At 43.6% G+C, this 14,314-nt stretch overlaps 1 protein-coding gene across 2 annotated transcripts in view; it reads left to right on the top strand.

Annotated features, from left to right (window-relative positions):
- The window catches only part of HECW1 (HECT, C2 and WW domain containing E3 ubiquitin protein ligase 1), a 318,946-nt gene that overhangs the window by 73,407 nt on the left and 231,225 nt on the right, over window positions 1-14,314 (top strand). For both annotated transcript variants that reach the window (XM_070729542.1, XM_070729541.1), the window contains exon 4: window positions 1,706-1,781. In XM_070729542.1, the coding sequence (XP_070585643.1) occupies window positions 1,706-1,781 (76 nt within the window). The remainder of the gene's footprint in view (window positions 1-1,705; window positions 1,782-14,314) is intronic.

Genomic DNA, 14,314 nt, shown 5'->3' with positions numbered 1-14,314 from the left:
CAAAAAACATCAAAAGGAATCTAGTGGCACATTTTCCTGAGTATAATTAAATGTCAGAAGCTTTTGTGAGTGGCAGCTAATTCCTTTATTCCTTTAAATAAAATGTGCTAGTTGGAGAAGGTACTATTCTCTCCTCTTTATTTTATAAATTATTTAGCCCTGAAGAAAACTCATATGGAAACCATTTTTTTTCAGTGCTGATTTTGATGGGCTTATTTACACTTTATTGGATGGTTGTCGGGGGGGAAAATCACAATAAAATGCCTATACAAGGAGATGTGTTGAGAATAGTGTTGGGCGAACCGAACCTGCAAAGTTCGGGTTCGTGCCGAAGTTTGCGCGGTTCGGTATACCAAACCCGAACCCTAATTTTTACAAAAGTTTGGCAAAAGTCCAGGTTCGGGAGAGCGCCAGGAAGCGCTGCCACCCAGCTGTCACCTTCCGAAATAGCCAGGGAGCTGTCGGCCAGTCGGGAGGCGAAAAAGGAGGTGGGGAATCCCACAAGGAGATTCCAGGGGCAGAGCTTTGACGTCACTGAGAAGTCCTTCTTGGCCAGCTGAAACAGGGATTCCAGGAAGGACGTCTCAGTGACATCAAAGCTCCACCCCTAGAATCCCCTCGTGAGATTCCCTACCTCCTTTTGCGCCTCCCAACTGGCCGATAGCTCCTTGGCTGTTCTGGGAAGCGCTGCCGCCCAGCTATCACCTTCAGAAACAGCTGGGGTGCTTCTCGGCAGTCTCCCGAACACCGAACCCAAAAGTTTGGCAAAAGTTCAGGTTCGGGTTTGGGAGAGCACCGGGAAGCACCCTGACTGTTCCGGAAGGTGACAGCTGGGCGGCAGCGCTTCCTGGCGCTTTCCCGAGTGCCAAACTCGAAAGTTTGGCAAAAGTTCAGATTCGGGTGTTGAACCTGAACTTTTTTTTAAATTCAGGTGCTGAACCCGAACCCGAACTTTGTTGAGTTCACCCAACACTAGTTGAGAACAAGTAATAGCAACATGTAATACAAATTGAGTCAAGCAAAGCAAATCCAGTGAAATCTGGCACATAATAGGTAATGTGCAGTTAGATTGCTGGTTTTACAACTGAATGCCTTTCTTTTTCTCCCTGAAAGTTGCCTGTTAAATTGATGATATCTTAGGCTGGAAATATATTTTTGTTGGAATTACCTACAACTTTCCTATTCAGATCATCCAAAGCTGGACAGCTAAAACTGTGTATATCAGGCGTTTTATACATAAATAATAAAGAAATTATTCAGGATATGAAACTGGGTGCAGGAAACCTCATTTTAGTCTCTGGTGAAATACATGAATTAGGTATTTTGTTTGACATACAGGAGATTATATTTCATTTCATGTCATTGTTCTCAAGCCTAGTAATAAATGCAAAATCCTCACCTGTATGGCAGTCTTTTAACATTGTAATAAGTAACTGTGATTTGTAAAGATAAGAGAAAATTCCTTCTCCAAAAGCATAAAATTATGGCAATTCTTTACCTTGTCTTCCAAACTTCTATGCGATGAAGCCCCCCTATAGCCTGTTTACATTGAAAGCATGGATTTATCAGAAGTGTTTTAATCAATAGTTGCTTAATGAATGCATATCATTGATTTATCCTTGATTGTGCTTCTTGGATTAACTTGTTACCTAATATTACTCTAGAAAAAGTACTGATATTTTTGATATTTTTCTCTTTATTACAGATTTTTAAAAACATCACTAATGAAGATTCAGGACAGGGGCATGGAATCAGAAGGCTGATCAGTTTCTCCCTTTCAGGTACATTTTTCTCTAACATGCATTATCTTATTAAAAGTTCCAGTGATTTTTTTTTTTGGTCAGGACACCTAAGCTCAATAAAAATGGACTAATATGAATACAATATTCCAAGAGTGAACCTCTCTCTTTTATTACCACCTATCTATGAATTAAAAAGTACCTGCAGTAGATATCTGAAGAGCACCTTGCAGAATGATTAGTTAGAATGTAATACATTATTTACTAAAATAAGAGGAATTTTTTAAAAAATCCAGAGAAATCTTCAAGACACAAAGTAGTCCTGTGCAAAGATATTTATTGGTTTGTTTGTTTGATTGTTTGTTTGTTTGTATTTACATGCCGCTCACTCCAAAAAGGACTCAGAGCAGCTAACAATAATCATAAATACAACAACAAGAAAAGCTTCTTGCCTTTGCGGATGATATGGCTTTTATTATTGAGAATCCCATAACCACAGCCCATACTTTAATAAAAGAAATTGAGAAAATCGGTGGTCGCAGGCCTTAAAATAAACCAAGGAAAAACTAAGATGATAACCAAAAACATGCCCCCCATTCAAAACTTAAAACTAGAAGAATTGCTTGGCATTAATATAACCCGCAAAGTCAAATATATAGGAATTATAATATCACAAAGACTTAGCTTACTGAAAAAGGACAACTATGACTCCCTAGTTCAAAAAACAATTAAGGACCTATACTCATGGTCCAAACTACAGCTATCGTTCATGGGGAAAATATCCACAATTAAAATGAACATTTTGCCAAAATTCCTTTTTCTCTTCCAGATAATTCCAATTAGATTAAACAAATCATTTTTTTAAAAACCTCAATAGAATAATACACAAATTCATCTGGCTCAAAAGAAAAGCAAGAATCAAACTCAAGTTAATGCAGGATCGCAGAACCTGAGGCAGTATGGGTCTCCCAAACTGGGAAATTTACTATAGAGCTGCATCACTAATATGGATAAGAGAGTTGATTCTCTTAAGAGACAAAAGAACATTAGTCCTAGAAGGCTTTGATTTACACCAAGGATGTCATGCATTCCTGATGGCATACAAGGACAAAAAACATTTGGTATTCAGACATCATTACATTAGAAATAGCTTATTTAATTCCTGAACTAAAATTTAAAAATATCATTATGTACAGATGCCTAGGTGGTTCATACCCATAGAGGCAGAAACTTATCCAAATGTCTTGCCCTCAACTGAAGCAATAACTTATGATGACCTATTGGATGAAAAAAACTAATTAAGCTCTAAAGAGGCCCTACATCTTAAAGGTATTAATCTGGACTGGTTACAATATTTCCAAATCAAATCTAGATATAACAAAGACAGAACAATGCTAGGCTTTCAAAAACTGAATATCTTAGATCAAATAATCCTCAGTCCGGATAAACAAATGATATCAACCCTTTATAAATTCCTATTACAACATGAACTTTTCAAATAACAGGTTAAGGAAATATGGCTGCCTGGGCCCAAAACTTTGGTTATTAAATTGAATTTGAATTGAATTTATTAGATTTGTATGCCGCCCCTTTTTGAAGACTCGGGGTGGCTCACAACAAGACATATACAATATACATTATACAATAAATCTGTCAGAATGGGATAAATTCTGGATCCAGAATTACAAACTAATTATAGCCACTAACTTTAGAGAGAAAATCTATAAGAGGTTCCTTATATCCTCCAGCCCACTTATCTAAAATGTTTCCAACCACAACTCCTTTCTGCTGGAAATGCAAACAAAAAATATGAACCTACTACCACCTTTGGTGGACATGCCCCAAAGTTAGGACCTTTTGGCTAAAGATTAAAAAATACCTTGAACAAATTATACAGAAACCAATTCCCTCTAAACCGGAACTATTCCGCCTAGGCAGCCAAGATGATAGATACCTACTGGTAAACATTTTAATTGCTGCAAGAATAACATTTGCCCAATCTTAGAAATTGGATCACACCCCATCTACCCTAAATTTCATTAACAAAACTCATAAATGTGCTGAGCTGACGAAAATGACCCTCAAACTAAGAGGAATCAGAGTTCTATAAAGCATGGAATAAATGGTACATCTGGCTGGATAAAAGACAATATACAACTCCATCATGATCTTTTTACCCTTCACCCAAATAATTATCCCACAAACTTATAAAATAATATTATGAATCATTGATAAAAGGATGAACAAATCCAAACGACAAAACTTAAACTCTAGAAATCTAAAACTTTCATCTATATTGATAGTAAATATTTAAAAGCTGTAGAGCAATTGGGTCAGCAGATAAGTTGACACTATTTACTACATTTGATAAATTTACAAATGAATTTATCTCTTCTTTCTTTCTTCTTTTTTATTTTTCCTCTTCTCTTTCTTTCCCCCTTTTCTCTCTTTTCCTTTCTCTCTCTTTAGCTTTCCTTCCTTATTTTCTTTCCTTATGTAAGTGTGTATTTTGTTTTATAATTGTATGCTCTAAGTTCATATATATTTGTACTAATATTCACATACTCCTTTTGCTTTATGTGTCCCCTTCCCTATTTATCTTCAATAAATATTATATTTTCTTTTTTAAAAAAGAAAGAAAAACAGCAATACAATCAGCAATACAATAAAAACAATAATATCCTACAAAACATTTCATACTTACAATCAAACCTAATTCCAGGCCTGCCAGAAAAGCCAGGTATTACAGCTTTCCAGAAGACCAGTAAGGTGGAGATAGTGTGAATCTCTTGGGGCAGTTGATTCCAAATGGTTGGAGCTGCCACAGAGAAGTCTTTCTCCAAGGCCCTGCCAACTGATATTGTTTGGCGGACGGGATCTGTAGAAGGCTGGCTCTGTGGGACATTACTGGCTACAGCGAAGTATGAGGGAGGAGGTGGTCCCATAAATAGTCTGGTCCTGAGCCATTTAGGGATTTAAAGGTAATAATCAACACCTTGAATTGCATTTGGAGATCGACTAGAGTAATACGGGCATACCTTGGTATACCCATTATTCCATGTGCCACTGCATTTTGTACCAGCTGAAGTCTCCGAATGCTCTTCAAGGGTAGCCTATGTAGAGCGCATTGCAATAGTCAGGATGGGAGGTGGTGAGGGCATGAGTGACTGTGCACAGCACCTCCTGATCAAGGTAGGGCTGTAACTGGTAGACAAGTCGAACTTGTGCGAAAGCTCCCCTAGCCACAGCTGAGGTATGCCTCGGTATGCCCATATAACACCTATGCTCCGTGAGCTGCACTGGCTTCCTATTAATTCAAGGTGTTGGTTATTACCTATAAAGCCCTACATGGCTCAGGACCAGACTATTTATGGGACCACCTCTTGCCACACATCTTCCAGAGACCAATAAGAGTACACAGAGTTGGTCTCCTCTGGATCCCGTCGATGAAGCAAAGCAGGTTGGTGGGACCACAGGCGAAGGCCTTCTCTGTGGCCACACCAGTTCTATGGAACCAATTACCCCCTGATGTCCATACTGCTCCCAACCTACTGGCCTTCCGTAAGGCCACAAAGACTTGGCTTTGCTGGCAAGCCTGGGGGGCCATGAACTAACAACTGACAGGGCCACACTGTTTGAATGGTATGCATGTACCTGGCGGCGTAGAGGCGGGAGGGATGGGGGAGCTTATCTCTGGGGTGGTAGAAGGCCGGAATATTTTGGTCCTGCTGGGGAGAGGCAGATATGGCAGGAGAGATGGGGTAGGTCGCTCCTGGGGAATGAGAGCTCGCTGTTTGAAAGTGATCCCTTGTTCCGGCCCCATGTGCTCAACCTGGGGTACTGGTGATGATCGAAATCCGGGCCCTGGGCTCAGGCTGTTCCTACTCAATGCCTGGTCAGTTGTAAATAAAGCTCTCCTCATCCGGGAATTGATCCTGAATGAGGAGGCCGACCTGGTATGTGTGACTTAAGCCATGGCTGGGCCCAGAGGGAAGAGTTCCTCTGTGAAATATGCCCAGCTGGGTTTCAGGTATGGCACCAGCCATGACCCCAGGGAAGGGAGGGAGTAGTGGCTATTATAGCCAAGAAGACCTTCAGCCTATGAAGACTTGCTGCTCCTCTTTGTGAAGTTGGACCTAGGGGTTCAGGTGGGCTTGTTGCTCACATACCTGCCTTCTAGCTGCGTGTCAACAGCCCTCCCTGCGCTGCTCGTGGAAGTACCCTGGCTGGTGGTGGAATTATTGTCTTGGGGAATTTTAACCTACCATCGCCCAGTGAATCCACTGGGTTAGTGTAGGAATTCATGGCCACGATGGCAGCCATGGACTTGACCCAAGTAGTTCAGGGTCCGACTCATGAGGGGGGGGGCACACTCTCGACATGATATTTCTCTCGGAGCAGCTGAGTGATGGTCTGAGATTAAGGGGCTTAGATATTTTGCCCTTGTCGTGGTCAGATCATTTTCTGCTACGGCTTGACTTCAAGGCACCAATACTCCCCCGCAGGGAGGCAGAACCGACTAGGTGGTTCCTCCCCAGATGCCTGATGGACCCAGAGGGCTTTCAGAGGGCGCTTGGGGTTTTACCGGATTCACTCGTACACTGTTCGGCAGAGTCCCTCGCTGTGGCCTGGAATACGGCTGTGACAGAGGCTCTTGACCGGATTGTGCTGTTGCCATCTCTCTGTGGCATTAGACCCCGGAGAGCTTCTTGGTTTACTGAGTAACTCCGGTTATTGAAATGCCAGAAGAGATGTCTAGAGAAGCGCTGGAAGAAAAATAAATCTGAGTCTGATATAACACTTTGAAGAGCTCTTTTAAGATTTATAAAATGGTGCTCAAGGTGGCGCATATCATGCCGCCTTGATTACATCAGCGGAATTCCGACCGGCCACCCTGTTTAAGGTGACCCGCTATCTTCTAAATAAGGGAGGGTTGGGGAGCCCTTGCACGGTAGTGCTCAGGATTTTAACATGTTTTTCACTGATAAAATTGATCAGATTCGGACGTGCCTTGACTCCAATTGGAACGCAGTGTCGGCTGACAACGAGTCAGTCAAGGTGACAGGAGCCTGTCTTAGTCCATCTGTCTGGGAGGAGTTTGACCTGATGACACCTGATGAAGTGGACAAGACCATTGGAGTTGTGAGTTCCACCACCTGTTTGCTGGACCCATGTCCCTCCTGGCTAGTTTTGGCCAGCAGGGAGGTGAAATGGAGCTAGGTCCAGGAGATTGTCAATGTTTCTCTGAGAGGCATCCTTTCTGGCTCCCTACAAGGAGGCACTTGTGCACCCGCCCTCAAGAAGCCTTCCCTGGACCCAGCCATACTTAATAACTACCGTCCAGTCTCCAACCTTCCCTTAATGGGAAAGGTTGTTGAGAAGGTGGGGTCGCTCCAGTTCCAGCAGTCCTTGGAAGAAGCTGATTATCTAGGCCCTCAGCAGTCAGGATTCAGACCCGGCTACAGCAAGAAAACTGCTTTGGTCGCGCTGATGGATATCTCTGGCGGCCCCAGGATGGGGGATTAACCTCTATCCTGATGCTTCTTGACCTTTCAGCGGATTTCAATACCATCAACTATGGTATCCTTCTGCATCGGCTGGAGAGGTTGGGAGTGGGAGGCACCATTTTATGGTAGTTCTCCTCCCACCTCTCAGGTCAGTTCCAGTCAGTGTTAGTGGGAATTCAGAGGTCGACCTCTAGGTTTCTCCCTTGTGGAGTTCCTCAGGTGTCAGTCCTCTCCTCCCCTGCTATTTAATATCTACATGAAACCATTCAGTGGGATCATCCAAGGACATGCGGTGAGTTGTCATCAGTACGCTGATGACACCCAGCTGTACATCTCCATCCTGTGTTCACTCAGTGAAACAGTGGAAGTGATGTGCCGGTGTCTGGAGGCTGTCAGGGTGTGAATGGGTGCCAACAAGCTCAGACTCAATCCAGACAAGACAGAGTGACTGTGGGTACTGTCTCCCAAGGACACCTCCATCTGTCCATCCATTACCCTGGGGGGGTGAATTATTGATCCCCTCAGAAAGGGTTTGCAACTTGGGCATCCTCCTCGATCCACAGCTGACTTTATAACACCATCTTTCAGCTGTGGCAAGGGGGGCGTTTGTCCAGGTTCACCTGGTGCACCAGTTGCGGCCCTATTTGGACAGGGAGTTTTTGCCCTTATCACCTCGAGGTTTGACTACTGCAATGCTCTCTACATGGGGCTACCTCTGAAGAGTCTGAGTCATGTAGAATACGTTCACTCAAGCAGTCATGGGTCTCCCCAAATATGCCCATGTTTCTCCAACACTCCACGGATTGCATTGGCTGCCATTTAGTTTCCAGACACAATTCAAAATGTTGATGATGACCTATAAAGTCTACCTGGCACCAGACCATATTACTTATGGGACTGCCTTCTGCCGCACAAATCCCTGTGGCCGATTAGGTCTCACAGAGATGGCCTTCTCTAGGTCCCGTCGAACAGACAATGTTGTCTGGCGGGACTTAGGTGAAGAGCCTTCTTTGTGGTAGCCCCAGCCCTCTGAAATCAGCTCCCTCCAGAGATTCGCACTGCCCCCACCCTCCTCGCCTTTCGCAAGACCCTCCAGACCCTATGTCACCAGTCATGGGGCAGTTAGATTATGCCCCCCCCACACTTTTCTGACAATTAAATGTTATTTGTGGATGTGATTGAGTTATTCACTGGTTTTTAATGCAATGGGATTTTAGTTTATAGTTTTTAATTATTAGATTTGTACACATATTCTTTTGGTATCATGTTCTGTGAGCTGCCCCGAGTCTTCAGAGAGGGGTGGCATACAAGTCTAATAAATAATAATAATAATGTTTGGGATTATGACTGTTTTATAATTAATGGTTTTTTAATATGTGGTTTTATAGTTTTTGATTACATTCAACTTCTTTTTATTGTTTTGTATCTATTTCTATTTTTATATTATTATTGTAAGCCGCTCTGAGTCCTTCGGGATTGGGCGGCATAGAAGTCAAATAAACAAACAAACAAGCAAACAAACAAATAAATATATATTGCTCTAGCCTCAGCTGTGGATCTAGGAGGACACCTAAGTTGCAAACCCTATCTGAGGTGAAAATTGCTTCCCCACCCCAATGATGGACAGATAGGATCGTATTTAGGAGGAAAGACCCACAGCCACTCAGTCTTTTCAGGGTTCAGTTTTAACCTGTTTGTCTGTCTGTCTGTCTGTCTGTCTGTCTGTCTGTCTGTCTGTCTGTCTATCTATCTATCTATCTATCTATCTATCTATCTATCTATCTATCTATCTATCTATTAGATTTGTGTGCCGCCCCTCTCTGCAGACTCGGGGCGGCTAACAACAGTAAAAAGACAATATAAACAAATCTAATATTAAAAGTAATTTTAAAAAAAACCAATTTAAGGAACCAATCATACATACAGACATACCATGCATAAATTTTATAAGCCTAGGGGAAAGGTGATGCGGGCATGAGTGACTGTGAGCAGTGACTCTGGGTCCAAATAGGGCTGCAACTGGTGCACCAGGTAGACCTGGGCAAATGCCCCCCTCGCCACAGCTGAAAGATGTTTCTCTAATGTGAGCTGTGGATTGAGGAGGATGTCCAAGTTGCAGACCCTCTCTGAGAGGGTCAATAATTCCCCCCCCAGGGTGATGGACGGACAGATGGAATTGTACTTGGGAGGCAAAACCCACAGCCAATCTGTCTTATCAGGGTTGAATTTGAGTCTGTTGACACCCATCCAGACCCCAACAGCCTCCAGACACCGGGAGATCACTTCCACTGCTTCACTGACAGGGCAAGGGGTGGAGAGGTAAAGCTGGGTATCATCAGCTTACTGATGATACCTCACCCCATACCCTTGGATGATCTCGCCCAGGGGTTTTATGTAGATATTAAATAGAAGGGGGGAGAGGACTGACCCCTGAGGTACCCCACAAGGGACGACCTAGACGTCGACCTCTGACCCCCCATTAACACTGACTGCAACCGACCGGAGAGGTAGGAGGAGAACCACTGGAGAACAGTGCCTCCCACTCCCAACACCTCCAGCCAGCGCAGAAGGATACCATAGTCGATGGTATCAAAAGCTGCTGAAGGTCAAGAAGCACCAGGACAGAGGATAAACCCCTGTTCCGGGCCCGCCAGAGATCATCCATCAGAGCAACCAAAGCAGTTTCCATGCTGTAGCCAGGCCTGAATCCTGACTGCTGGGAGCCTAGATAATAGGCTTCTTCCAAGGACCGCTGGAGCTGGAGCGCCACCACCTTCTCAACAACCTTCCCCATAAAGGGAAGGTTGGAGACTGGGCGATAGTTATTGAGAATAGTTGGGTCCAGGGAAGGGTTCTTGAGGAGGGGGCGCACAAGTTCCTCCTTGTAGGGATCTGGAAAGGACCCCCTCCCCAAAGAAGCGTTGACAATCTCCTGGACCCAGCTCCGTGTCACCTCCCTGCTGGCCGAAACCAGCCAGGAGGGACACGGATCTAGTGAACTCCCATCCTGACCCTTATGGCTTCAAGATACTAGCATATCACTTCCACCAGTTCACTGAACTGACATGGAGTGGAGATATACAGCTCAGTATCATCAGCGTATTGATGGTAACTCACCCCATATCATAGGATGATCTCACCCAGTGGTTTCATGTAGATATTGAATAGGAGAGAGGCACCCCACAGAAGAGGGGCCTAGGGGTCAACCTTTGTCCTCCCACTGCTATCAGCCAGAGAGGTAGGAGGAGAACTACCATAAAATGTTGCCTCACACTCCCAACCCCTCCAGCCATCGCAGAAGAATACCATGGTCGATGGTATTGAAAGCTAGAGGTAAAGAAGCACCAGGAAAGAGGAATGCCCCCTGAATTAAACTTATCAGGTCCTGATAATATCTCAGTTGTATATTCAGTTATATATTAAAGAGGAGGAAATATTTTAATATTTCTCATCCAAGATTAGAAAGGTAAGCGTTGTTCAGTTTTACATGACAGTTTTGTGGGTATGGGTATCTTTTTCAGGTTTGTTAATCATTGCCTTCTAAGGAAACAGGAAGAGGCAGTTAGTTCATACTAGAATTTTAAAATCATGCTGCTGCCAATATTTTTTCCGTGTACTGTTCTTGCCAGTCAACCACTTTGGACCATAATTTAGATATTTTATTTTATTCTTTATTGTACCCATCTTCTTATAGTCTCCTTACTTTAATATTAGTTTCTTTATCACTGCTTTGGAAACTACCAAGTAAAATACTAAAGACATGCTTATACGCAGAATAAAAATGAGCAAATACAGTAAATTATATCATATTATTTGAGATGTCACTAGCTAAAGCCAGGGGTAGGTTCCAACTTATCTCGCTGCCAATTTGCTTCCTCCCATGCTGTGTGGCTGCGCCCTGTGGGTGGAGCATGCGCTGGGCAAAAAACCCTGAATTTAAAAAAAACCTGAAAACAAAATGGCGACCTGTGCAGAGTGCCAAAAACTCAGCTTCTGTGCATGCGCAGAAGAAAAATATAATTTAAAAAAATGAATTAAAAATGAAACCAATATTTAAAAATATGGCAGTGCCCATATACCGGCAGCAACCGATTCGGTTTGGTGACATCACCAATGGGTTTCTACTAGTTCAGGCAAACTGGTCTGTGTGGTGAGGTCTGATTTCTACCTAAGCTTTTTAGAGCAAAAAATGATGGTGGTGTATAAGCTGCCTTTCAGGAGGCTAGAGTATTTTCTGGCCTTCTTAATAAGAATTTGCTACATCTTCTTGGAATTCAGGTTTTGAAAATTACTTTAAAGATCCAAACATATGTGCCTTCATTCTTCTCAGCATTTCTTTTTTGGCTTAAAAACCACTTAATTATAATTGTTTTATTATTTTTGAAAACAATTAAAAAACAACCATATCTGTTAGCATTAAAACATTAAAATATTTCCTTCTTTTTAATACATAAGTGAAATATCACCAGGATTCTGAGGTTAATTTGCTGTCCACTTTCTCTAAAAAAGTATATTTGCATTTTTAAAGACATTGCTTTTATTTTAGTCATTAATGTTGTTACATTGTAAACTTCACATCTTCTCTTCTTCATAGTTAGGTGACAACAAAAGAGAGAGGTTTTGTTCTGGGATTATTGTAGTCAGATTAGACTAGTTTTGTAGAGCTTTAAGTATTATAATAATTTTTTTTACTGAAACCTTTAATAAAATAATGTTCTTTGTATCAGTCTTGTTATACATATTGCAGTTTATTGCATATTATTTTTTAGAATTAGCTCCTTATTTTCATACAAGTTAATTAGTCACTTATTATTTTGTATCCAATTGCATCATTTTAATAGATTAAAATGTTATGTAATGCAATTGTGCTAGTTTTTGAATGAGTGAAAAATAATTTCCATCTACTTTTAATATCATCTATTTTTATATTCTCATTTGTTTTTAAAATTTGGCTATCATTTTCAAACAGATTGATATATACCATATGCAGAGGCCTATGATTTATAAATAGTTTTGGGCGAACCTATTGAAGTTCAGGGTTCGGGCCCCAAACTCGGGCTGAACTCTAACCCGAACCCAAACCCCAACACCTCTGACCCGGTGGGAGGTGAAGCACTGGGGGAGAGGTCAGGCTCCGGATCTGGAGTCACTCCTCCTGCTGCCCCCCAAGCCGAGTCAGCGGCTTGAGCCTCAGAGCCCTCCTCCCCTCCCCCTCCCACCCACCGCTTGAAACTGCCAGCTGGGATCCTGAATAGCTGGCCGGCAGAACCTGCCTCCCCACCCCTCTGGCCTGGTGTGAGCTGAAATGCTGTGGGAGGAGGTCAGGCTCTGATCCCTAGGAGCTCAGCAGGGAGACAGTCCTGACTGTCTTTGCAGCCGGCAGGGGAGCCGTGGTGGAACAAGCGAGAGGCTCCTAAGTGGGGTCCAGGGTCAGGCATGTCTCTTACCCCCCTCCCCCCAGCAGGGGGGGGCAAGCAAATTGGAAATGGGATTCCCCACCTCCTTTTGCTTGCACCCCCCCAGTCTGTGAGAAATCCACACCTCCCCTCCCTCTTTGTGCTCCAAAGGTCTGGATTCCCTCTGCTCTTTTAAAGACATTCAGGGGCAGAGCCCTCCCCGCCTCTCCTTCCCGCCCACCACCCGCTTGAAGCTGCCAGCTGGGATCCTGAATAGCTGGCAGGTGCAGAATGCCTCACCACCCCCGGCTGCTGCAATAGTATTGCGGTTTTCGATCGAATGCCGAACCTGAACATGGGCTTCTGGATCGACAAGGACCCGAACTATGCAAGTTCGGTTCACCCAACACTATTTATAAACAATGAGAAATTATGTATAATATCTTCATATAAACAACCAAAAATGATGTATTAGATATATTGGGCAAACCTGTCGAAGTTCGGGTTCAGCAGGTTCGGCTGAACTTGACATCGGAGTTTGGGTTTGGGCCCACGAACTCAGGCTGAACTCAAATCTGAATACTAACACCAACAGCAACACCTCTGGCCCGGCAGGAGGTGAAACACTGGGGAGAGGTCAGGCTCCAGGTCTAGAGTCACCTCTCCTGTCCCCCATAAGCCAAGTCAGCGGCATGAGCCTCAGAACCCTCCCCGCCTCCCCCTCCTGCCCACTGCCCGCTTGAAGCTGCCAGGCAGGATCTTGAATAGCGGGTCGGCAGAACCTGCCTCCCCACCTCTCTGGCCCAGCGTAAGGCAAAGCGCTGGTGGGGAGGTCAGGCTCCGATACCCAGGAGCTCAGCAGGGAAAAAGTCCTCATGCCGTGCCTCCCTGTCTTTGCAGCCAGCAGGAGAGCCACAGTGGAACAAGCGAGAGGCTCCAAGCAAATGGGAAATGGGATTCCCCACCTCCTTTTGCTTGCACCCCCCTGGTCTGTGGGAAATCCATGCCACCCCTGCCTCTTTGTGCTCCAAAGGTCCAGATTCCCTCTGCCCTTTTAAAGACCTTCAGGGGTGGAGCCCTCCCCGCCTCTCCCTCCCTCCCACCCACCACCCACTTGAAGCTGCCGGCCGGGATCCTGAATAGCTGGCAGGTGCAGAGTGCCTCACCTCCCCCACTGCTGCAATAGTATCATGGTGTTCGATTGAATGCCGAACCTGAACATGGACTTTTGGAAAAGTGGACCCAAACTATGCAAGTTCAGTTCGCCCAACACTATTTATAAACAATGAGAAATTATGTATAATATCTTCATATAAACAACCAAAAATGATGTATTAGATATATTGCATTGAAAAATATTCATAGAGAATTTGAACAGGGTATCTTCTTTCTCTTTTATTCATATAAACCCAAGAAATGTATTTTAGAAGTAGACAACATTGCACTTCTTTGTATATTGGTTATACAGATGTTTCAATCTATAGCAGGAGTATCTGACAACTTTACTTATCATGACTTGGTTCCCATCATGGATATTCAATGTGCCTCATGCTTATTCTCTTATTTATATTCTTCTACTAGGCATAATAAAGTTTAGCCAATCTAGAGCCCGAGGATAGGGAAAGCAGGATGCATTTTTCATTCTTGTCTCCTTTCTATAAGCTATTCAAGA

This window comes from Erythrolamprus reginae, chromosome Z (assembly GCF_031021105.1).
Source record: "Erythrolamprus reginae isolate rEryReg1 chromosome Z, rEryReg1.hap1, whole genome shotgun sequence".
In the NCBI taxonomy this organism is placed as follows: Eukaryota; Metazoa; Chordata; class Lepidosauria; order Squamata; family Dipsadidae; genus Erythrolamprus; species Erythrolamprus reginae.
Note: the sequence above shows the minus strand (reverse complement) of the source record. Positions and strands in the feature narration are given on the sequence as shown.